Source organism: Sebastes umbrosus, chromosome 24 (assembly GCF_015220745.1).
Source record: "Sebastes umbrosus isolate fSebUmb1 chromosome 24, fSebUmb1.pri, whole genome shotgun sequence".
NCBI lineage: Eukaryota > Metazoa > Chordata > Actinopteri > Perciformes > Sebastidae > Sebastes > Sebastes umbrosus.
In genome coordinates, this window is record NC_051292.1 from 132579 (window position 1) to 158801 (window position 26223).

General features: G+C 40.5%; 1 protein-coding gene across 2 annotated transcripts in view; it reads left to right on the forward strand.

Annotated features, from left to right (window-relative positions):
* The window catches only part of LOC119483730 (kalirin-like), a 43940-nt gene extending 21866 nt beyond the window's left edge, over positions 1 to 22074 (forward strand). For both annotated transcript variants that reach the window (XM_037762126.1, XM_037762127.1), the window contains 24 exons: positions 641 to 733; positions 1785 to 1896; positions 1979 to 2169; positions 2376 to 2477; positions 2556 to 2710; positions 3642 to 3744; positions 5765 to 5926; positions 7164 to 7371; positions 13089 to 13139; positions 13224 to 13327; positions 13834 to 13965; positions 14057 to 14170; positions 14654 to 14724; positions 14817 to 14883; positions 14966 to 15069; positions 15175 to 15244; positions 16305 to 16391; positions 18968 to 19060; positions 19153 to 19203; positions 19325 to 19402; positions 20639 to 20824; positions 21008 to 21179; positions 21262 to 21407; positions 21492 to 22074. In XM_037762126.1, coding sequence (XP_037618054.1) covers positions 641 to 733; positions 1785 to 1896; positions 1979 to 2169; positions 2376 to 2477; positions 2556 to 2710; positions 3642 to 3744; positions 5765 to 5926; positions 7164 to 7371; positions 13089 to 13139; positions 13224 to 13327; positions 13834 to 13965; positions 14057 to 14170; positions 14654 to 14724; positions 14817 to 14883; positions 14966 to 15069; positions 15175 to 15244; positions 16305 to 16391; positions 18968 to 19060; positions 19153 to 19203; positions 19325 to 19402; positions 20639 to 20824; positions 21008 to 21179; positions 21262 to 21407; positions 21492 to 21677 — 2838 coding nt within the window. In that variant the 3' untranslated portion in view covers positions 21678 to 22074. The remainder of the gene's footprint in view (positions 1 to 640; positions 734 to 1784; positions 1897 to 1978; positions 2170 to 2375; positions 2478 to 2555; positions 2711 to 3641; positions 3745 to 5764; positions 5927 to 7163; positions 7372 to 13088; positions 13140 to 13223; positions 13328 to 13833; positions 13966 to 14056; positions 14171 to 14653; positions 14725 to 14816; positions 14884 to 14965; positions 15070 to 15174; positions 15245 to 16304; positions 16392 to 18967; positions 19061 to 19152; positions 19204 to 19324; positions 19403 to 20638; positions 20825 to 21007; positions 21180 to 21261; positions 21408 to 21491) is intronic.
* Positions 22075 to 26223: the final 4149 nt, after the last annotated feature.

Genomic DNA, 26223 nt, shown 5'->3' on the forward strand with positions numbered 1-26223 from the left:
TGTTGATTTAAACCCCAAACTTTATCAATTCTTGGAGCTCTCAAAGTGATTGCGTGTTCCACAGCACTGACTGCTCATATTTCAGAATAAAAGCCTCATGTTAACAAATGAAGGGATTCTGTCTACAGAAAAACGCCTGAGGGCTTTTATTTTGAAATGAAAGCAGGAAGTGTTGATTTAAAAACAAGTTTACTTAACTTTACTTTTTTTTATCTCCGTAACATATTCTACAGATAAACCTCGAAACTGTAGTAAAGTCTTGCTGGTATGAAGTTAATACCTCATGCGGGTAGTGTGTCCACCACTTTACAGTACTGCTAAATATACTCCTAAATATACTGCTAAATATACTGCAATATTTACTGCATTAGTACACAAACACAACAAATACTGCAAGATATGCTGCAATATATACTATAATAGTAAACACTGAGGAAACATCCAGGACATCAAGAGTTCTATAACAAGTACAGCTAAATATCCTGCAGTACTCTGATTGGTCAGTGACTTGAAGGGGTAAATTGGGCCCTGAGGCTGGACTGGTAGGAACCGCTGACCTATAAAGTAATTTAGTTGGAGTACTGCGAGTACACAGACAGGCTGATGCAGTATTATCTTACTTCTTGTGTTGTGTCTTCAGGAGGTCCAGAGGAGACACGGTCTGACCAACTCCATCTCATCAGCTCTCATCAAACCAGTTCAGAGGATCACTAAGTACCAGCTGCTGCTAAAGGTAAGGTAACGCTACGCTGGCATGTAACGGCGTGTTTTTAGAAGTACATGTGAAAGAACACCACAGTATTTGAGTAAGGGTTAAATCAGAAGCAACTGGACTTGGTTTAGACTAGGGATGCACCGATACCGGGTCCGATACTGTGCTCATGGACTAGCAAAACGGCTCCGATACCACTTTACGGCGAAACAATGTTAACCTCTCGTCACCATCTTTCGGGTCCTCACGCTCCACCTCCCCGGTGGTGCGCCCGACCCCGCTGGGCCGGGATCCCACCTCAGTCGGCGCCCACTGGCCCTCACTCTCATTGCGCCACGGGGTTTTGCTTGCACCCTCTGACTCAGGCGTGCGTTAGACTCCTTGGTCCGTGTTTCAAGACGGGTCGGGTGGGTTGCCGATATCGCCGCAGACCCCTGGCTCCTTTTACGTGGGCACGACGCGGTTGGGGCGGACTGTCAAGTGCGCCCCAACCGCAGTGCGGCGAGGTCCGAGCGGGGAGCGCTGTAAAGCTGCGGCCCTGGGAAGCACCTCCGCCCCGAGCCTTTCCAAGCCGACCTACAGCCGGTGGCGGCGCACCGCCTCGTATGCGGGACTCCCCAGCCTGCCGTGTGTCGCTCACACCCTCCAGCTGGCTGTTAACGAGGGTCTTTAGACACAGAGGAGTACTCGTATCGGTACTCGTATCGGTACTCATATCGGTACTCGGTAGTACTTGTACTCGGTCTGAATAAAAGGTATCGGTGCATTCCTAGTTTAGACGTTTCACTTCTCATCCAAGAAGTTCCTTCAGTTCTGTCTGAACGGAAGGGGAACCCAGTAGGAGTTTGACCTCTGTGGGGTCGTTAGGAATATAGAAACCTCTCCGTACGTTAGTGCTCCTCTAGAGGTGAACCACCAGAGTTAAGGGCCGTTAGAGGGAACGGTTCTCCTTCCATTCAGACAGAACTGAAGGAGCTTCTTGGATGAGAAGTTAAACGTCTTCAAGAACCTAAACCAAGTCCAGTTGCTGTTTCCGTGTTTTCTCTACTGATCCCGTCGAGTGTGTTTGTAGGAGTTGTTGGCGTGCTGCGAGGAGGGTAAAGGCGAGATTAAAGAAGGCCTGGACGTGATGTTGAGCGTCCCCAAGAGAGCTAACGATGCTATGCACGTTAGCATGCTGGAAGGTAACACACATGTTCATACCGGGATGTTATTAATATAAGACGTGACGTATTTAACTGATGGTCTTACCGATGCCGCCGGCAGGTCTGGAGGAGGGTCTGGAGGTCCAGGGAGAGCTCCTCCTCCAGGACTCCTTCCTGGTCTGGGAGCCCAAGTCTCTGATCAGGAAGGGGCGGGACCGACACCTCTTCCTGTTTGAGCTGTCACTCATCTTCAGCAAGGAGATCAAGGACTCGTCTGGACGAACCAAATACCTGTATAAGAGCAGACTGAGGGTAAAATACACCTTAAATTAAACCTTAAATATGTTATATAACTGCACAACAGCAGACTGAGGGTAAAATACACCTTAAATTAAACCTTAAATATGTTATATAACTGCACAACAGCAGACTGATGGTAAAATACACCTTAAATTAAACCTTAAATATGTTGTAATATCATTATAATGTCATAAGAATAACGATGTTGTGTCTCCCAGACGTCGGAGCTTGGGGTGACGGAGCACATCGAGGGCGACCCCTGTAAGTTCGCTCTGTGGGTCGGACGAACACCGACGTCCGACAACAAGACGGTGCTGAAGGTGCGTCCGCGCCCAGATCATCCGATGGCGTTGGGTTTGTTGGACGGTCTCTAAAGCTCTGTGGTCCTCTCTCTACAGGCGGCGTCGTTGGAGCTGAAGCAGGAGTGGGTGCGCAGCATTCGCCAGGTGATCCAGGAGAGGCGGGGCCACCTGCGGGGCGCGCTGAGGGAGCCCATCCCCCTCCCCAAGACGCCAAACCCCACCCTGGGGCGCCAGCGCAGCATCAGCCGCAGGTCAGTTAACGCGTCCACGCCAGATGCCTCACACCATGTGATCCGTCAGCACGCCAAAGTCAAACTGACCTTTGACCTCTGCTCTGATGGTCGTGAACTCCAGAACATTCTGTCCAACACACCATAATGTACACTTCAAGGGATAACTGTAATGTTAATTTAGTGAATATATGGGGTGTTAACCCTTTAAAAAACCCTTAATCCATGCAGACATGCAGAAAACGGATTAAAAATCCTTTAATATGTTACAGCCCATTCATTTAAACTGACTGAGAACCCCTTAAAAGGCCCTTAATTTGCAGCTGAAAATATTTCAGAGCCTTTAAGTAAACTAAAATCCTTTAACCTTAAACTGATCATTAATGGAATTGGCAAATATTCGTAATTAATGCAAACATTTAAGTGTAAAATGTACTTACTTTTGTAATTAAGGGCAATTGAAATTGCAAGATATTTAAGAGTTTCTTAAAGGGATATCTGACTACAATACAAACACACCTTAATTTAGATTAATCAAGTGTTTGGTTTAATTTCAGGGGTAAATTAAGGAATTATTGTTTGGAACAAAGGGGTGAAAAATATATACAGGGTTGAGCCCCTGAATTTATACCTTAACTAAGAAAGCTTCTCTTAAGATACAAATTAAGGGATAACTGTAATGTTATTTAGTGAATTTATGGGGTGTTTACCCTTTAAATTACCCTTAATCCATGCAGAAAACAGATAAAAACCCTTACCTTAAACCTATGTAATGTCTGAATACTGGCCAAGAATCCCTTAAAACGACCTTAATTTGCAACTGTAAATATTTCGGAGCCTTTAAGTATACTTTCCTAATTAAGGGCTTTTGAAATTACAGTCTTTTAAAGTTTTTTTAAAGGGATATCTGGCTACAATACAAACACAACTTACGTCTTTCCGTCCGTCTCAGGGAGACCAGCGAGGACGCCGACAGTCTGGGTGATGCCAGCAGTCAACCCGACACCGTCTCCATCGCCTCCCGGACATCACAAAACACCGCCGACAGCGACAAGGTAACACACACACACACACACACACACACACACACAGTGATGTACACACTCCAGAGGGGCGTGTCCTCAGTCTGATGACATCACCAGCTGCAGCTGGACGGGTTAGTTCAGTGTTGGAGGGAGTTTCCTCCGTTCAGTCCTCACATTATTCTAGAAAACTTTCCCTTCTTCTTCTCTGCTCTCCTCACCAGGTACGTTTCATTTGTTCTACCTGAACTTAAGTTAAGTTAAGGGTAGGAGTCGGTGGCTGTGACCTCTGACCTCTGACCTCTGACCTCTGGCACTGTTGGTGGTGTTTAGAGTGAAGGAACTGAAGAACTAGGGACTGAAATGGAGAAATACAGCAGATTATCTGACTGATATATTATTATATATTATAGATTATAATAAGAAAGGATTATTTTCATTATTGATTAATCGTTAAGTATAAAATGTAAAAAAATAGCGAAAAATGCCCATTAATGTCATTTAAATGTCTTGTTTTGTTAGATATTAATGTCCTTTAAATGTCTTGTTTTGTTAGATATTAATGTCCTTTAAATGTCTTGTTGTGTCAGATATTAATGTCCTTTAAATGTCTTGTTTTGTTAAACTAGTAACAAATATTAACAAACAAGACACAAATGTTAAACTAGTAACAAATGTTAACAAACTACTAACATATGTTAAACGAGTAACAAATATTAACAAACAAGGAACACATGTTAAACTAGTAACAAATGTTAACAAACTACCAACAAATGTTAACAAACTAGTGACAAATGTTAAACTAGTAACACATCTTAACAAACTAGTAACAAATGTTAACAAATTAGTAACAAATGTTAAACTATTAACAAATGTTAACAAACTAGTAACAAATGTTAACAAACTACCAACAAATGTTAACAGACAAGTAACAAATGTTAAACTAGTAAAACATCTTAACAAACTAGTAACAAATGTTAACAAATTAGTAACAAATGTTAAACTAGTGACAAATGTTAACAAACTAGTGACAAATGTTAACAAGCTGGTAACAAATGTTAACAAACTAGTAACAAACATTAAACTAAATGTTAACAAATCAAATGTCCTCACAATTAACAAACCTCCTCTTTGGTAATAACTCTTGTTGTGTCAGATATTAATGTGCTTTAAATGTCTTGTTTTGTTAGATATTAATGTCCTTTAAATGTCTCGTTTTGTCAGATATTATATTATATTATATATATTATATATTATTATATACTTTTGTACTTTTACTGAGGTAACATTTTCAATTCAGGACTGGAGTATTTCTGGACTGGTATTTCTAATTGTACTTAATTAAAGTAAACTACAGCTGTGATTTAGTGGAGTAGAAGTATAAAATAAGAAATACCTTAAAGTTAAGTAGTTAGTTAATGTACAAGGGTGCGTTCCTCCTCTGCACATCCATGTGTTTGTACCGTCTGCATGTTTTTAGCTCACATCTGTGTTGGATTTGGACGGGGAACACCCCAGTATCCCCAGTAGACTCTCTGAGAGGGAGAGTGTTTTCTTCACCAGCTGGAGCCCATGTGCTCCAGTTAATTATCACAAGATCACATGATGCTTTCTGCCCCGCTGTGATTGGACGGCTGGAGATCGTACATTAAGGATGATGTATGACGGCATCACGGTTTATATTTTTGTCATTTGTCATGTCGCGTTTATTCGTCCCCTCTGAATCCCTGAAAGCAAAAAGCTTTTTCTGTTTGGTGCTACTTCAAATCTGCAGAATGGAATACCATGTTGTGTTATGTACATGCTATTAACACTATAATGCCACTAATGCTACAGTATATATATATATATAATAATATTAAATAACAGCATGCAGCCACGTTTTAATGTGCACACCCACCCAGCCAGCTGCAGCAGTGGTGAAGTCATGGTGCTGCAGCACACACCCCTCTGGAAACAGTGTTTGTGGGCCGGCCCTACTGCTGATGATACTACTACTACTACTACTAGTACTCTGTTAGAAATAAATACTCTGTCTCACCTGTGTCTCCAGCTGTCAGGAGGCTGTGAGTTAGTGGTGGTGTTGTTGGATTTCACCTCCGGAGGACCGGGAGAGCTCGGCGTCCGCTGTGGTCAGACTGTGGAGCTGGTGGAGCGTTCAGCCGAACGGCCCGGGTGGTGTCTGGTCAGAACAACAGATCAAACGCCCCAGCAGGTAACGAATCAAACGCCCTTTAATGTAAATGAAACAAACGTCTCAACAGGTAACAAATATTAACAAACTAAACGTCCCCACATTTAACAAATGTTAAACTTAACATCCCCACAATTAAAAAGATAAACTAAATATGTCCCCACAAGTAACAAATGTTAAGAAACTAGTAACAAATGTTTACAAACTAATAACAAATGTTAACAAACTAAACGTACCCACAAGTAACACATTTCAACAAACTAGTAACAAATGTTAACAAACAATCAACAAATGTTAACAAACTAGTAACAAATGTTAACAAACTAATAACATTTTTTAAACTAGTACCAAATGTTAACAAACTAGTAACAAAAGTTTAACTAGTAACAAATGTTAACAAACTAGTAACATATGTTAAACTAGTAACAAATGTTAAACTAGTGACAAATGTTAAACTAGTAACAAATGTTAACAAACTAGTAACATATGTTAAACTAGTAACAAATATTAACAAACAAGACACAAATGTTAAACTAGTAACAAATGTTAAACTAGTAACAAATGTTAACAAACTAGTAACAAATGTTAACAAATTAGTAATAAATGTTAACAAACTAGTAACTAATGTTAAACTAGTAACAAATGTTAACAAACTAGTAACATATGTTAAACTAGTAACAAATGTTAACAAACTACCAACAAATGTTAACAAACTAACAACAAATGTTAAACTAGTAACACATCTTAACAAACTAGTAACAAATGTTAACAAATTAGTAACAAATGTTAAACTAGTGACAAATGTTAACAAACTAGTAACAAATGTTAACAAACTACCAACAAATGTTAACAAACTAGTAACAAATGTTAAACTAGTAACACATCTTAACAAACTAGTAACAAATGTTAACAAATTAGTAACAAATGTTAAACGAGTGACAAATGTTGACAAACTAATAACAAATGTTAACAAACTAGTAACAAATGTTAAACTAAACGTACCCACAAGTAACAAATGTTAACAAATCAAATGTCTTCACAATTAACAAACCCCCTCTTCGGTAATAACTAAATGTCCCCACAGTTAAAACAAACATGTCAAGAAGTAAACAATTGTTGAGTTACTCTGCACTTGTTCATCTTTTAGTGTTGAACTTGGATACTTTTAACTTGACACCTTTTTTGCTTTTATCGCAGTTTTAAATCTATTTTTTAACAAAACCAACATGTCTAACATCGGCTCTGTGTTTCCCTGCAGGAGGGTTTACTGCCGATGAGCGCCCTCTGTCTGTCACACTCCCACAGTGCAGCAGACATGGAGGGGCTCATCCCGGCTTCCACCACCTCCTCCAGCACCTCCTCCACGTGCACCACCACCACCTCCTCCTCCTTCAACTCCTCCTCCACCACCACCACCTCGTCCTCCAATGCCTCCAACTCCTCGTCTAATGCGAATGCTGGGAGAGGTGAGTACACGGATAACATCTAATCGTATTCAGAGTTTCTCACCGTGTTGTCCGTCAGCCCTCGTGGCCTCCAGGTGGACCCTGATATGCATCAACATATTATATATGATATGTTTTTACTCCACTGCTGCAGCACTTCCCATGTTTTCACTATGTCACTTCCTGTTTAAACAGAGGGAACTTTAAACATCCTGGACCCACCCCACGACGTTGATATCCTGTTTCTCTCTCTGTGCCCACTAAATATTTAAATCCCTGTTTGTAAAGTTGTAAACAAACACAAGTCCTCGTGTTCTCGTTCTGCAGCCGAGCATAAAACATTAAACACGTTGTGTTAGTTTGTCAGGATCTGCTGCTTCACATTAACATCACAACTTTGTGACCGTGTGTTTGAAAGAGACAGTGAACATTACTGAGGATACATCTGAAGCAGCGTCTTATTCTCTTAGTTTGAGACCTTTTATATGGAAGACATTCTGAATTTAGTCATTGAGACACTTAAATGGAAAGTAGTCTTCATGTGATTAGTTTCACCTGTTAACATGGTGACAAATAAATGTCCCCACAAGTAACAAAGGGAACAAAGTAGGGCTGTTAATCGATTACAATATTTAATAGCGATTAATCGCATGATTGTCCACAGTTAATCGTGATTAATCGCTCATTTTTATACATATTTAATGAGTATTGTTGGAGAGGCTTTTCATGTAATTGTTGTGCATATGATAAATAACGAACTTGTACTACTGCTACTACTGTATATACTACATATATATATATATATATATATTATATATATACTGTTTAACAGTTTTATACACAGTATGTATATTTCTCATTATGCATATACATTTACTACATTCCTGTTTACAATTTATTCATTTTCAGTTACGTACTAATTTATATTTTATATTTTATTTGTTATATTTAATCGCCTATTTGAACAATTTTATGTTTAGACATATACATATATATATATATATATAAAAAGTCTACAAGTCAACATTTATTTAAAAAAAGATAGATGTAATCATTTCCAAAAATCCTGTTTTTATCTAACGAAATATTCTGCTTCAATCCATATTTGTTGGCGTTTAGCCTTTCAACGGAGATTTGACAAGTATTTAATCCTCTTATCAACATGGGAGTGGACAATTATGCTGCTTTATGCAAATGTATGTATATATTTAATATTGTAAATCAATGAACAACACAAAACAATGACAGATATTGTCCAGAAACCCTCACAGGTACTGCATTTAGCATAAAACAATATGCTCCAATCATAAGATGACAGTTTTTTCTCTCCAACATTTAGCGTAAATTTGGAGCGTTATTTAACCTCCTTCATGACCAGCTAGTCTGACCTGGTTTGTACTGATGGATTCATCAGGTTTTATAGATTCAGATGATACCAGTATCTTCACTCAAGCTTTAAAACTGAGCCGCTACAACCTAAAAAACACAGAGTTGACTTGTAGAAAACACGTCAGTTCAAAGTTTACCAGCTGACTGAACGTGGACGTGGTCCTGGTTTTAATCTGTAATCTGGTTGGACTAGATGTCTCCTCTCAGAGACGGAGACAGAGAGACAGACAGTCCAGAGGTGAGACAGTTTGAGGGTTAAACATTGACCTGAAGGAGGTTCAGACTCAACAGGAAGTGACTCAGTGTGTTTGAGGCTACCTGCTGGCTCTTCTCCCCCCACCCACCACATCACAATAACAACGGGGAGCTGCAGTTTATTAATACACGAGTTGATTTCAGGTCACATCCTCTTTTTATTTTCATTTTAATCTCCTGGATTGCTTCACATTATTTTCTTTAGTTTATTCCCATATCATATATCTTTGCTGTCAATTTCAATTAATTTTTTATTACATTATTTTTTTTCACTTTCTCTCTTTTTTATTTTAACTTGTTCCATTTAATTTACATCAATATTATGATATAATGTACAATTATTTTATTTTGTCAATTTAATTTATTTTTGTTTATAATCTTTCATATTTAATTGTTTTTTATCATATTGTATTTTATGATTTAATTATTAATTATTATATTTTACTTAATTTTATTTACAGTACTTATTTTTTATGTGTTTTATTTCTATCCATTAGATTTTAATATTTAAGTTGTTTTTATCATACTTAATTTTATTCACACTTATTTTGATTTATTTTTTATTTTATTAATTTTGTATTAATTGCTTTATATTTTACTTACTTTTCTTTATATTTTAATGTTACATTTTTTATTATATAATTTTACTATTTAATTATTTATGTATTATTTGTTTATATTATTATACTTTTTTAACATTTGGTTTAATTTTAATTCATTTAATTTTATTAATTACTATTCTGTTATGTATTATTATTTTTTATCACAACATTTTGTGTTTTTCATTTTAATTGCATTTAAATTGATTTTATTTTATTTATACTTCATCTGTTTTGTTTTTCTTCTTTATATTTTAATGTTTTATTTTTATTATATTATTTTAGTTTAGTATTTAATTATTTATGTATTATATGTTTATATTACTATACATATATTTTAACTTTTTTTTAATTAACATTTAAATTCGAGTTATTTTATTTATGCTTAATCTGTTTTGTTTTTTATGTTACTTCTCTTTAATTTTATTTTTATTTTAATGTTTTATTTTTTATAATTTTATTTTATTAATTACCATTCTGTTATTTATCTATCATTTGTTTATATTATAATTTTTTTTTTACCACATTTATTTTGTCATTTTATTTTATTCATACTTAATTTGTTTTGTTCTTACTTTTCTTTATTTTTTAATATACTTTAATGTTTTATTTTCATTTGTTGAAATATATTTTCTTATTAATATTATATTTTTTATCATCATTTGAATTTATTTAATTTTATTATATATTATTGTCAGCAGTAACTCATTTTATTGTCTTAGTCTGTTAGCCCCGCCCCCAGCTCCCTCTAACCCCGCCCCCTGTGGTTTAGTCCCACCCCCTGTGGTTTAGCCCCGCCCTCGTATACTGCTGACTGTCTCATTCAGCTCAGTGGAGGGTCAGAAACACCTCTCTCTCTCTCCGTCTCTTTATTTCCTCTTTTAAACGTTCTATATTTTCTGAATGGATTGACACTGAAGCATGCGGAGGGGCAGAGGTGCATGCTGGGATTGCTCTGCGGTTTGGGGACTGATTGTGAGAGAGAGAGAGGACGAGCGAGGTGGGTTTTAATGTTGAAACGTGAGAGAGAGAGTTGGTTGGTTAATGAGTGATAGGACGAGGTGTTGACCTCTGTCTGTCTTAACGTCTCTCCACTTTCTCACCTGTTATCAGGAATGTTGTGTTTTCATGTGTTGAACAGGAAGTTCAGGTTTTCCTGTTTCTATCTACCTGCTCAGCCGACACACACTGCAGGAGGTCTCCGAGACAAACTGTGTGTCTCACATGTCTCACTCTCTGTCTCACTCTCTGTCTCACTCTCTGTCCCACTCTCTGTCCCACTCTCTGTCCCACTCTCTGTCTCACTCGCTGTCTCACTCGCTGTCTCACTCTCTGTCTCACTCTCTGTCTCACTCGCTGTCTCACTCGCTGTCTCACTCTCTGTCTCACTCTCTGTCCCACTCTCTGTCTCACTCTCTGTCTCACTCTCTGTCTCACTCGCTGTCTCACTCGCTGTCTCACTCTCTGTCCCACTCTCTGTCTCACTCGCTGTCCCACTCTCTGTCCCACTCGCTGTCCCACTCGCTGTCTCACTCGCTGTCTCACTCGCTGTCTCACTCGCTGTCTCACTCTCTGTCCCACTCTCTGTCTCACTCGCTGTCTCACTCTCTGTCCCACTCTCTGTCTCACTCGCTGTCCCACTCTCTGTCTCACTCTCTGTCTCACTCGCTGTCTCACTCGCTGTCTCACTCTCTGTCCCACTCTCTGTCTCACTCGCTGTCCCACTCTCTGTCCCACTCTCTGTCTCACTCGCTGTCTCACTCGCTGTCTCACTCTCTGTCCCACTCTCTGTCTCACTCGCTGTCTCACTCTCTGTCCCACTCTCTGTCTCACTCGCTGTCCCACTCTCTGTCTCACTCTCTGTCTCACTCTCTGTCTCACTCTCTGTCTCACTCGCTGTCTCACTCGCTGTCTCACTCGCTGTCCCACTCTCTGTCTCACTCTCTGTCTCACTCGCTGTCTCACTCGCTGTCTCACTCGCTGTCTCACTCTCTGTCCCACTCTCTGTCTCACTCGCTGTCCCACTCTCTGTCTCACTCTCTGTCTCACTCGCTGTCTCACTCGCTGTCTCACTCTCTGTCTCACTCTCTGTCCCACTCTCTGTCTCACTCGCTGTCTCACTCTCTGTCCCACTCTCTGTCCCACTCGCTGTCCCACTCTCTGTCTCACTCTCTGTCTCACTCTCTGTCTCACTCTCTGTCCCACTCTCTGTCCCACTCTCTGTCTCACTCTCTGTCTCACTCGCTGTCTCACTCGCTGTCTCACTCGCTGTCTCACTCTCTGTCCCACTCTCTGTCTCACTCGCTGTCCCACTCTCTGTCTCACTCTCTGTCTCACTCGCTGTCTCACTCGCTGTCTCACTCGCTGTCTCACTCGCTGTCTCACTCTCTGTCCCACTCTCTGTCTCACTCGCTGTCTCACTCTCTGTCCCACTCTCTGTCTCACTCTCTGTCTCACTCTCTGTCTCACTCGCTGTCCCACTCTCTGTCTCACTCTCTGTCTCACTCTCTGTCTCACTCGCTGTCCCACTCTCTGTCTCACTCTCTGTCCCACTCTCTGTCTCACTCTCTGTCTCACTCTCTGTCCCACTCTCTGTCTCACTCTCTGTCTCACTCTCTGTCCCACTCGCTGTCTCACTCGCTGTCTCACTCTCTGTCTCACTCGCTGTCTCACTCGCTGTCTCACTCTCTGTCTCACTCGCTGTCTCACTCTCTGTCGGCCTCTTTTAATGCTTTACATCCTAAAATACTCGGTTACAAGTAAAACTACTGCTACTGGAGTCAAACTACATAAAACCAGCATGTATCACCAATAGAAGTCCTCACTACGGAGGCATTCATTCTGTATTATTTGTTTATATTATTATACGGTTGTTTTTTTTAAATTACATTTTAATTAATTTTATTATTATTTTATTTTTTATCACAACATTTTTTTTTTTTTTTTATTTTACCTAGATTTTAATTGATTTAATTTTATCATACTTTATTTTATTTATTCTTAATTTGTTTTCTTTTTTTTCTTTAAATATTTTAATGTTTTATATTTATTATATTATTTGACTATTTACTGTTTAATTATTTATGTATTATTTGTTCATATTATTATTCTTTTTTTTTATTAATTTTATTTATACTTAATCTGTTTTGATTTTTACATTATTTCTATTTCTTTAAATTTTAATGTTTTATTATATTATTTTATTAATGATTCTTCTATTATTTATTTATTATTTATATTATAATTTTATATCACAACATTGTTTTTTATTTAACTTACTTTTCCTTATTTTCTATATATTTTAATTTGATTATTATACAATATATATAGTTCAATTTTAATTTCTTATTATATTATTTTACTATATACTATTTAATTATTTATGTATATATATCCTTTATTTAACCAGGTAAAAACTCATTATTATTATACATTTTCTAACATATATTATTGTTATTTTGTTATTAATATTAATATCTATGTGTGTGTGTGTAGACTCCAGCCTGTACGGATCGGAGGGTTCGGGGCTCCAGACCGGCAGCCAGAGTGAGACAGTAACCATCACTGTAATTTACTGACCTTTCTGACGTCCAGTGAACTCATCATGACGTTTTCCCGCCTCTCTCTCAGGTGGCTCCTCCCCCGCGGTGTTCGGAGTGGGCGGAGCTCCGGGAGGCGCCGCCGGCTCTCCGGGAACCAAACGCAGCGGCTCTGGAACCGGAAACACGCTGAAGGTACACGTAGTAGTAGTAGTAGTAGTAGTACTGTCAACACAGGTAGAGGTAGTACTAGATCATGTAGTACAGTAGTGGTAATAGTACAAGTTCATATACGTTCTTTGAGTAAAGTCTGTCGTCTTGGTTTCGGACTACGTGCACAATGTGATTGGTTGATGTTTTCATTCGTGCTGCAAAAGATCCGAAAAATCAACTTTGTTTACGGAAAAGAATTCTGCGGATTTTTCAACTCGTAGTATTCGTGTTCTGTGTGAAAGTACTCACGACAAAAACACTACAAAAATCCAAAAAATACATTGACGTACAAATTAATGTGTTGCAGCGCTGGTTGACCACTCCCGTCCGGAGGCTAGTAGTAGTAGTATTAGTAGTAGTGGTAATAGTAGTAGTAGTAGTAGTAGTAGTAGTAGCAGTAGTAGGAGCAGTAGTAGTAGTAGTAGTAGTAGTAGTAGTAGTAGTATTAGTAGTAGTAGTAGTAATAGAGTTGTGTGTTTTCGTTGCAGCGCTGGTTGACCAGTCCCGTCCGGAGGCTGAGTCAGGGAAAAGCTGACGGACAGAAGAAACCTCCAATCAGAACCAGGAGGCGGGACAACAAGTCGGAGGTGACCACGCCCCTCACCGGCAACGCACAGACGGTAGACTAACACATATACACACACACACATACACACATACAGAGTAACGACAGAGAAGATGAAGTTTGTGTGTATTTGTTTGTGTGTGTAGAAGGCGAGGAAGGAGGAGGCGGGGCAGAGCGGCGGGGAGGAGGAGCCAGAGGAGGAAAGCCACACCCTTTTACCTCCTCCCATGGACATCATCAAAGACCCCAACAACCCCGAGGTAACCAGGGACCACCCGGGTCATAGTTTATATGATAACCATCATTTATAAATGGTAAATTAATAGAGAATTTTAAATATTAGTATTCAAAAAAATGTCACGGTAAAATTCAAACAAATTATTTTTAATTATTTATCTATTATTAATTATTTTGATTATTCTATTATTCATTATTTATCTATTATTAAGTTACTATTAATTATTTTAATGAATTAATTATTAATTATTTTAAATAACCTATTATTCGTTATTTATCTATATCATTATATTATCAATTAATCTATTATTAATTATGTATTTATTATATTCATTAATCTATTATTAATGATGTATATATTATTAATTATTACTATTAAATGATTTATATATATCTATATATATTAAAACATTTTAAGTGATGAAATGTTTTGTTTGAACAACAGTTAAAATATATATAACAGAAATATTCAGCTGTAATAGTTGTGTTTCTGATTGTGTCTTCAGGCTCTGGACTCAGATCAGGGCTCCAACGAGTCGGACACCGAGCAGAGAAATAAAGCTCTGAGAGGACGCATGTAAGACCAATAATAATAAATAATAATAAATAATAATAATATGATTATCTGTGAGAGAATAAAACAGATTTAACGTGTTTTAACGTCTGCAGGTTTGTGGTGAACGAGATGATCCAGTCGGAGAAGGACTACGTGAAGGATCTGGCTGTGATTGTGGAGGTGAGACAAATAAAATGAGTTTTATTTCTTTATTAAATATATAATATATAATATTAATATTAATATATATTGTGTGTCTCAGGGCTTCATGTCCAGGCTGGAGGTCAGAGGGATCCCAGAGGACATGAGAGGAAAAGACAAGATCGTCTTCGGCAACATCCAGCAGATCTACGACTGGCACCGCGAGTCCGTCACACACATTATTAATAATAATAATAATAATATTAATAATATTAATAATAAGAATAATGATAATAATAAAAACTCTCTGACTGACTGTTTGTGTTTCAGTTTCTTCCTGGTGGAGTTGGACCGATGTGTTCAGAATCACGACCTGCTGGCCGACCTCTTCATCAGACACGTGAGTTTCATTAAAAACATCTTCATCGTCTAACAGTTATTAATATTAATACGTTTATAGTTTGACTTCTCTTCTTATTTCTGTTTCATAAACCTCTAAATATTTATTTATTTATCTGGATTTATTTCTGTCTTTGTGCTGCTGCAACAGCTGCAGGATTCATTTATCTTATCTTAAACTCAGGTTGCTATTTTAACCTCATTTTAAGGGCCGTCAAAGTTAACGTGATAATAAACGCAAATATGTTTTAACGTCACTAATTTCTTTAATGCAACTTGTGATTTTTAGGTTGTAGCAGGTTCAGTTTTAAAGATAGAGTGAAGATATAAAACTGTCCAAAAAGTCAGAAAAAAGTCTGGGAAAAGAAATTCTGAAAAATGAACAAAGATGTCGAAAAAAAAGTTTGAAAAATGTATAAAAAAAAGTCCAAAAATGTAAAACAAAATCAGAAAAAAAGTCAGAAAAAGTTTGAAAAATGTAAAAAAAGAAATCTGAAAAACGTCTGAAAAATACTAACTTGTAGTGAAGGAGGTTAAATAACGCTCAAAATTTACGCTAAAGTTTGGCGAGGAAAAACTGTCATGTCCATTTTCAAAGGGGTTCCTACATCTACATTAAGCAGCATAATTGTCCACTCCCATGTTGATAAGAATATTAAATACTTGACAAATCTCCCTTTAAGGTACATTTAGAACAGATAAAAAATGTGATTAAAAAATTTGTGATTAAATATTTTAATTGATTGGCAACCCTAGTTATTTTATTATACTCATATTTCTCTATTTGCTGATGATTCTACGCTTTATATTGCTGATATTTAATACCAATCTTTTATCTCATTCATGCCTTATTTATTCCTTGTATGTATGTGTGTACTGTTTTTTTTTTAGAAGAGAGTAAATAAGTGTTTGAGAGACTAAGGTTTATGATATTTTATAAAAGTTATTTAATGAAAGAGAACCTGGGGATTACCGCTGCAGAACATTATTAATATCTGTGTTAATAATAATGTTAATATTTTCTATGTGTGTGTGTGTGTGTGTGTGTGTGTTGGCTGCAGGAGCGCCGCCTCCACATGTACGTGGTTTACTGTCAGAACAAGCCGAGGTCAGAGTTCATCGTCATCGAGTACGAGACCTTCTTCGAGGTAACGCATCACTTCTGTTTCATTATTATTTATAGTCTCAGTCTGGTGATGAGAAGAAGAAAATCTAGAACACCAGACTTCTACTTCAAGTTTAAAGGTCACCTATTATGCAAAATGCACTTTTCCATGTCTTTTAAACATCAATATCTGTCCCCAGTGTGTCTACAAGTCACCATAGTATCATAAAAGACCATCCTCTCTCTTTTTCTCCTGCTCCGTTTGTCCGGAAATGGGTGTAGAAAATCACTTCTCTTTTTTTCCTTCTCTTCTGACGTCATTAGAGAAATGCCAGCCATGTAAGGGTTTCCTGGTGGAACCAGAGAACTACAGCTAGCTGACCCCGCCCCAGTGGTCTGTAGTCATGGTAACACAGAGACAGCTCCTACAGTAACTAATAACCATTATTCTGATTACTTGCATACGTTTATCAGGTGTCTTTTACCAGAAATAATGAACTGACTACTGTTTCACATCTTCTATTTTCCAGCCTGATGGTCGCTGTGTTTACACACCGTCTCATAGCGGTAGCATGTAGCTAACCCGTTAGCTCTGTATCTCCCATCTGCTCTCAGCTATCTGCTCTCAGCTGTCTGCTCTCAGCTGTCTGCTCTCAGCTGTCTGCTGCTCAGCTGTCTGTCTGCTCAGCTGTCTGTCTGCTCAGCTGTCTGTCTGCTGCTCAGCTGTCTGCTGCTCAGCTGTCTGCTCTCCTCTCTCCTCAGCTGTCTGCTCTCGCTGTCTGCTCTCAGCTTCTGCTCTCAGCTGTCTGCTCTCAGCTGTCTGCTCTCAGCTGTCTGCTCTCCTCTGTCTGCTCTCAGCTATTTGCTCTCCTCTGTCTGCTCTCAGCTATTTGCTCTCCTCTGTCTGCTCTCAGCTGTCTGCTCTCAGCTGTCTGCTCTCAGCTATTTGCTCTCCTCTGTCTGCTCTCAGCTGTCTGCTCTCAGCTGTCTGCTCTCAGCTGTCTGCTCTCCTCTATTTGCTCTCCTCTGTCTGCTCTCAGCTGTCGCTCTCAGCTGTCTGCTCTCAGCTGTCTGCTCTCAGCTGTAACTGCTCTCCTCTGTCTGCTCTCAGCTATTTGCTCTCAGCTGTCTGCTTCTCAGCTGTCTGCTCTCCTCTGTCTGCTCTCACTATCTGCTCTCCTCTGTCTGCTCTCAGCTGTCTGCTCTCAGCTGTCTGCTCCAGCTGTCTGCTCTCAGCTGTCTGCTCCTCTAAGCTGTCCGGCTCTCCTCTGCTGCTCTCAGCTATTTGCTCTCGCTGTCTGCTCATCAGCTGTCTGCTCTCAGGCTGTCCCTGCTCTCATTCTGCTCGCAGCTGTCTGCTCTCACTATTTGCTCTCAGCTGTCTGCTCTCACTGTCCTGCTCTCCTCTGTCTGCTCTCAGCTTTCTGCGCTCCTCTGGTCCCTGCTCTCAGCTGTCTGCTCTCAGCTTTGTCCTGCTCTCAGCTGTCTGCTCTCAGCTGTCTGCTCTCCTCTGTCTGCTCTCCCTGTCTGCTCTCAGCTGTCTGCTCAGCTGTCTGCTCTCGCTGTCCTGCTCTCAGCTGTCTGCTCTCACTGTCTGCTCTCCTCTGGGATGATCTGTCAGTCATTTCTCACAGAATGGATCTGAAGGACAGTACGTAGAACAGATGGTGTGTTTTACGGTTTACAGAGTTGATTGCGTGAGGTAAACACTGAGCTAACCAACAACATATAATAGCATTATTTACCTGAGAGAACCCGTCAGGAGAACCTGGAGTCTGGACCACAGATGTTCATCATGTGTCACCGATTTCTGATCAGATTCCTTCGGTAACGTGCGCTGGGTGAAGTTTCTGGTTTATAAACTTTAAAGTGGTTTATAAACTCTTCCTAGCTGCTCTCTCTCTCTGTGAGAGCTGAGCTGCTCCGGGGGAGAGTGACGCTGTATTGTTGAGGACGTTTGATTGACAGAAACGCTGACCAATCAGAGCAGAGTGGGAGGAGACAGGCTGTGAATCAGGATCTCTCAGACAGAGGCTAAATGCAGGCTGAGTGAGAGACACTATGAGGAGAATAAAGGGTTTTTGAACATTGCAGCATGTAAACATGTTCTAGTGCAACATTAAAATACATCTATGAACCTGGGAATGAGCATAATATGAGACCTTTCATTATCGAGTATTTTTTCTGTTAAATGTTAGAAATAGTGAAAGGTGACGTCTTCAAATGTCTGGTTTCAAAACATAAATATATGCCGTTTACAGTGATGGAAAACAAAATGTAAATCTTCTGCAACCAGAGAATTTGAGGATTGTTTTCTGGAAAAATTATAATTTTTTTATCAAAATAGTTGCTGATTAAATTTCTGTTGATCGACTAATCGATTAATAAAGTTTCAACTGAAGTTACAGCTGTCAAAAACAGAAAGTAAGTAGATAAAGTCCTAAACGGAGGACGTACCTGCAGGCTTCAGTGGAGTCTGGTGTGGAGGAGCAGCAGGAGTTCAGCAGGAGAGCCGACGGGTTCTCAGATGAAATAATCGTTCTGCAAACACAAACAGACGACTGAATAGAAGACACTGAACCTGTCTGTCTGTCTGTCCACCTGTCTGTGTGTCTGCAGGAGATCCAGCATGAGATCAGCTGCAGGATGTCCATCAGTGATTATCTGATCAAACCCATCCAGAGAATCACCAAATACCAGCTGCTGCTGAAGGTCTGGGACCGTCTCCTCACATGATTACATACTGTATATATAGATATATATATAGAATACATTTAAATCACTTTCATCTGTCCGTCTCTCAGGACTTTCTCAAGTACACGTCTAAAGCAGGACTGGACTGTGAGGAGATCGAGGTGAGAACATTTATAAATCCCTGATAACACAGCAGGACGTTGGTGTGGCTTCAGTAATATTTAACAACCGTGTGTGTGTCTCTGTGTGTGTGTGTGTGTGTATGTGTGTGTATGTGAGCAGAAAGCGGTGGAGCTGATGTCGCTGGTGCCGAAGCGCTGCAATGACATGATGAACCTGGGACGCCTGCAGGGATACGAGGTACACCTGTCTACCTGTCTGTCTACTTGTCTGTCTACTTGTCTGTCTAGCTGTCCGTCTACCTGTCCGTCTACCTGTCCGTCTACCTGTCTGTCTACCTGTCTGTCTACCTGTCCGTCTACCTGTCTACCTGCCTACCTGTCTGTCTACCTGTCCGTCTACCTGTCCTTCTCCCTGTCCGTCTCCCTGTCTGTCTACCTTTCTGTCTACCTGTCTGTCTACCTGTCCGTCTACCTGTCCGTCTACCTGTCTGTCTGCCTGTCTGCCTGTCTGTCTACCTGTCTGTCCACCTGTCTGTCTACCTGTCTGTCTTCCTGTCTGTCTACCTGTCTCTCTACCTGTCTGTCTACCTGTCCGTCTACCTATCCGTCTACCTGTCTGTCTACCTGTCCGTCTACCTGTCCGTCTACCTGTCTGTCTACCTGTCCGTCTACCTGTCCGTCTACCTGTCTGTCTACCTGTCTACCTATCCGTCTACTTGTCTGTCTACCTGTCTGTTCTTTACAGAGTTGTCTGTAGAACATGCCCTCTAACTTCCTGACATTTAATTGGCAACCAGAGAGCTCCAGACTGAAGGTCTTTACACGTCAGGGACGACGAATAAACCACACCAAACTGCTAAATACTCGCCTGCGTATAATATATGCCTTGGGTAGGGATGTCAATAATTAACCGTTAACCGACATTAAGTCGTAATGTTACGACTTTTTTTCTCGTAAAGTTATGACTTTAATATTACGACTTTGTTTCTCGTAAAGTTATGACTTTATTCTCGTAATGTTACGACTTTCTTTCTCGTAATATTCTGACTTTATTTTGTAAATCTCAGATGTTTTTGTTTTTTCTCGCACTACACGTCTTACACACTGCAGCTGGAGCACCGCTGCATGAAACGCACTAATCTTGTCGGTTAACGGTTAATAATCGGTTAAAGACTGTCGGTTATCGGTTAAGAAAATGTTTCAAAATTAGCATCCCTAGTCTTGGGCTTTTATTTTGAAAGGTAATTAGGGGAGTAATAAAGTTTGCCGTTCTGGTTTCGGACAACGGAGCCTCCGTGTTGTCGTTTCATAAACAGAGACGCAACTCAACCCGTTCCGCACAACGTGATTGGTTGACGCCTTTATTCACGATGTGAAAGCTCAGGAAATGAAAACATAGAAGGCCAAGAATAGAGCCCTGAGGAACCCCACCAGTAACCTGACTTCCTGTCCTCACCTGACTTCCTGTCCTCAGGGGAAGTTGACGTCTCAGGGGAAGCTGCTGCAGCAGGAGACCTTCTGTGTTTGGGAGCAGGACGGAGGAGTTTTATCTCGCAGTAAAGACCGACGAGTTTTCCTGTTCGAGCAGATCATCATCTTCAGCGAACTGCTGCGTAAAGGATCCAACAACCCGGGATACCAGTTCAAGAACAGCATCAAGGTTAGACTGCTTTATACTGGTTTATACTGGTTTATACTGGTTTATACTGGGTCAACACACAGACTGGTTTACACTGGGTCAACACACAGACTGGTTTATACTGGGTCAACACAAACTGGTTTATACTGGGTCAACACAGACTGGTCTATACTGGGAGTAATGGTTATATTTGCGTGTGATCAGGTGAGTTACCTGGCGATGCAGGACAGCGTGGATGGTGACCCCTGTAAGTTCGTGTTGTGGTCTCGTGGCTCGGCGGAGCGCTTCACGCTTCAGGCGTCCTCCGCCAGCATCAAGATGACCTGGGTGGAGACCATCGCCACGCTGCTGGACGCACAGAACAACTTCCTGTCAGGTGACTACATCCTCAGATCTCTCCATGAGTCTGGATCAGATCTGGTTCAGTTGATCTGATCTGATCCGGTTTGTGTCCACAGCTCTTCAGTCCCCCATTGAGTACCAGAGGAAGGAGGGCGGGATCTCCGTGACCCGCCCTTTGTCATCAGGACGACCGCCGTCGGCCCCGCCCACACCCAACGGCCACGCCCCTCAGCCTCCTCCTGACAGCGAGCAGGACGACCAGGTTCGGACTCCCCCGTTTACGTTCTCATATTTGATTTTTAAAGTTCAGATTAGAGCTAGATGTGACCTTTGACCCTCCCCCCAGGAGCTGGTTCTGGTGCTGCAGGACTTCGTGGCGGTCCGGGAGGACGAGATCTCCGTGTTCCGGGGGGAGAAGGTTCAGATTCTGGCGTCCAACCAGCAGGGTCAGAGTCTGGTGTACCGGCCGGCCAACAGCGACTCGCCGGCCGCCGAGGGCTGGGTGCCGCGCAGCGTCCTCAACGCACACTGACACGTACAAATACACAATAATACTATGACTGACAGCAGAGTACATACATCAAATACTGCAAGCTAACAGGGCCAAAGGCATGCTGGGAAATTCTGTTATGACGGTGAGAGGTGGAGCCTTAAGATGGCGATGTGAGCTCTTCCAATACATCCCATAATATCTGAACAACTACCGGACATGGTGACGACCTCATCTTCCCTGTAGCGCCGCCATCAGGACGTTTGACCACGACAGTCTGAAAAAACGCTGGATTACCGTGAAAGTTTCCAAATAGTTAACAATTCTTGCCATTAACGATTAATTTACCTGCAATTTTCTCGCCATTGTCAATTAATTTATTTTCTCGCCACTATCAATTAATTTACCCTTTATTTTCTTGGCATTGTCGATTAATTTACCCTTTATTTTCTTGGCATTGTCGATTAATTTACCCTTTATTTTCTTGGCATCGTCGATTAATTTACCAGTTATTTTCTTGGCATTGTCGATTAATTTACCTATTATGTTCTTGGCATTGTCGATTAATTTACCAGTTATTTTCTTGGCATTGTCGATTAATTTACCAGTTATGTTCTTGGCATTGTCGATTAATTTACCAGTTATGTTCTTGGCATTGTCGATTAATTTACCTAATATTTTCTTGGCATTGTCGATTAATTTACCTGTTATGTTCTTGGCATTGTCGATTAATCTACCTGTTATTTTCTTGGCATTGTCAATTAATTGATCCTTTATTTTCTCGCCATTACTGATTAATTTACCAGTCATTTTTCGCCATTGTCGATTAATTAACCAGTTATTTTCTCACCATGTTCTTGGCATTGTCGATTAATTTACCTGTTATTTTCTTGGCATTGTTAAATTTGTTCGAGGTAAAACTATCCAGCGTTTTATAAAAACAAATCCAACAAAATAAAAGCACTTACTGTAGCAGAGCGGGGTCCCGACCCCTCAGGTTAACGCAGACATCTCCATCCTTCAGGCTCCACGTTGATAACAGTGAGATGATGAATGTTTCCTGACTCGTTAGGCTCTGATTACCTGCCAGTATTACTTACAAACACTCCCAACATCAGCAGCAGCAGGTACTGTTAGACTCCTCCCTCCCTCCCTCCCTCCTGGTGCTCCAACACTCAACCAAAAAACACACCTCCGCCCTCGCCGAGTCCAATCAGGCGGCGCCGTCAGGTTCCAGTTTACTGCAAAACCAATGACGTCACAAAACTGTTTCCTGTGTGACGTCAGTGGGGAGGGAGACCACATGACATCATCACCACCAACAACAACAACAACAGACCGGGACTCCAGGAAGAGACTATTAATTATATAAAGAAAAAAAAATTACAAAATAAAAGCCTGGAAGAGAAGAAGAAGACCCGTCGGCCAATCAGAACTGAGCGTGTCATCCTGTTAATAACACCCCATTGCTATGATGATGATGATGAGGATGAAGAATTTTTCACCTCAATTAGAAGTTTGTCATATTAACGTGTGTGAGAGAGTGTGTGTGTGTGTGTGTGTGACGACGTCCTGTGTGTGTGTGTGAGCGTGTGTTTTCCACGGACAGTTAGGTGGTGTCCCGGTGTAGCGTTGCCATGGAGACTCGTTGTGTTTGCGGTGACACCAGTTTTTTTGTCTTTTTAGCGAACCAGAGCTGCTGCCGCCGACGCCGCCCTCCCTCCTTCCTCTTCCTCCTCTTCCTCGCCTCCCCCCCTTCCTCGCCAACCCCCCCCCCCCCGTGCATGCAGCTCTGGTTAGTTTGGATATTATGCATTTCCTGTTCCTGTATATAGACCAGACCTCCAACTGCTACTCACTGAAAACTGTCTGTCTCAACTCAACCTACTGTGACCGTCTGTCTCTACTAAACACCTGTCTCTCTCTCTACCTCTCTCTCTACCTGTCCCTCTCTCTCTCTACCTCTCTCTCTCTCTCTGTTTCTCTGGTGCCATTCTCAGACAACACCCCGGTCCTTAAGGAGCTACGAAGCCCGTCAAGTGCTCTACGGAGGGGTTAAGGAGGGAAGTAGTGCACTAGGAAGGGTGTAGGGAGCAAACTATGAAGGGTTTGAACGCTGCCTTCAAATACGGCTCGTATTTCTGAAAACCAAGTCGACGATAAGCTTGGTTCCGGTTGTATTAAGGGCAACACACACTGGAACTGGAAAATCTATGGCCCCGACCACGGCTCTGAAATATCAGTAAGTTAGAATCTATGGCCCCGACCACGGCTCTGAAATATCAGTAAGTTAGAATCTATGGCCCCGACCACGGCTCTGAAATATCAGTAAGTTAGAATCTATGGCCCCGACCACGGCTCTGAAATATCAGTAAGTTAGAATCTATGGCCCCGACCACGGCTCTGAAATATCAGTAAGTTAGAGTCATGGTCGGGGCCATAGATTCAAAATATTTCTTGCAAAACACGTAAAACTATAAAAGAAAAGGGACAAAAACGTGAACGGACGCAAGATTCAAACACAACACCGGATGTTAAGTGCCGGTCCAGTGTGTGTTGCACTTAATTGTACTTTAATGCTGCATTCAGGTCACGTGGGAATTCCCAGCGTGTAAATAGTGTTCACGTCAACATCCAAGTCGTAATTCTAAAACTTGGCACTAAATAATACAGAAGTGTCTGAAAAAGGAAAACAAACATGGACTCCTCAAGTCTGTTGTTCAAGGTATTTAAATATGACGTGAACGCTCTGCAAGTCCTCTTTCCCACGGAACTTGAACGCAGCATTAATCAATTAAAGGACGATACTTTTGTTCCCTTTTCAGGAATGTCGATGTTGTGATCGGGAATGAAAAAGAAAAGAGTAGAAAACAAAGAAAAGTAACGTCTATGGGGTCCAATATCTTAAAAACAAGTCTGCAAACGTCACAACTTGTGAACTCGGAGTGCACAAGAAAGGTTTATGGTGGATTGTAGTGCACTACGAAGGGTGCAAGGTTGGAAGGTAGTGCACTATGAAGGGTTTAATATAGAAGGTTGTGCACTACGGAGGGTTTAGGATGGAAGGTAGTGCACTATGAAGGGTTTAGGATGGAAAGTAGTGCACTATGAAGGGTTTAGAAGATTTTAGGGTAAATACTATTAAACATAGTGCAGGATGTAGAAGGAAGCTAGTGCACGAAGCTCGGTTTAAGGATGCAAATAGCACACTATGGAGGGCCTAACGCGGGGAGGTAGTGCACTACGGAGGATGTAGCATAGAAAGAAGTGCACTAGGAAAGGCTTAAGGTGGTAAGTAGTGTACTACGGCGGGTTTAGGGTGTGAAAATAGTGCACTACGGAGGGCGTAGGGTGCTGTTTGAGACCTAGCCTTGTTGCCGATCGGCAAACTCAACTAACCAATCAAACAGTGTTATTTGTACAGAACTAACAGCTGCTAACTGACTGCTAACAGCTCTCTGTCGTTGTTTGTAATAAACTTCATTTTTCATCCAAAACTATGTTTATTCTTCTCATATATTATTATTGATTATAGGCTGTAAATACTGTGGTAAATTGTAAAACGTGATCATTGTGATGAAGGAAACACAGTTTATAGTCTAAGTATATAGTATATAAGTCTAATGCAGTGAGGGCCAAAGAGACAATGTACTGCGGAGTATTAGGACCACATTGAGGGAAAAACAACAAAAAGTCGTAATATGAGAATAAAGTCAAGTTTACGAGAAAAGAAGTTGTAATATTACGAGAATAAAGTCATAGCTTTATGAGAAAAAAAGTCGTAACTTTACAAGAAAAAAGTTGTAATATTACGAGAAAAAAGTTAGAAGTTTCCGAGAAAAAAGTCGTAATATTACGAGAATAAAGTCGTAACTTTACGAGAAAAAAAGAAAATAACACGTAAAATTACTACTCTATAATATTACGACTTTACTCTCTAAATCTCAGATGTATTTTTTCCCTCAATGTGGCCCTAATACTCCGTCGTACCGTCGTACCGTCGTACCGTCGTACCGTCGTACCGTCGTACCATAGACCTACAACAATGATCAATAAAATGTGCTGGTCTATACTTTAAACTCGTTCCTGTGATCAGTACGTGGTTATTATCGTGTGTCGTTATATGATATAATATCGCTGACGTGAAGCTTGAAAACAGGACGTGAACTCTGATCTCTGGAGTCAGAGTCTATTATCTCCTGTGATCACCACATTGATTATCTCTCATAGATATATCCGTATATATCTATGAGAGATAATCACAAGACTTCCAGCACTGAAACAAACCACAGTCAGTAAACGTAACGTTCCTCCAGATTGTTAGTGGAACACCGTGAACCTAACACTGATCCAGATAAGAGCCGCCGTAAAGCCGTAAACTAATTTAACCAATTACAGGCGGAGATAAAGCCGACGGGTCTGAAGGTCAAACTTTACCTACGTTACTTTTCACACCGTGTTGCAGCCGTTCAGACAGAAAAACACAATCATTAGTCGTTGTGTTTATCCAAATTTTAACCCCGAAAACTATTTAAAAAGTAGGTGATTTAGTGCAGCTTTGTTTTTCTTACTTGATAAAATATAGAAA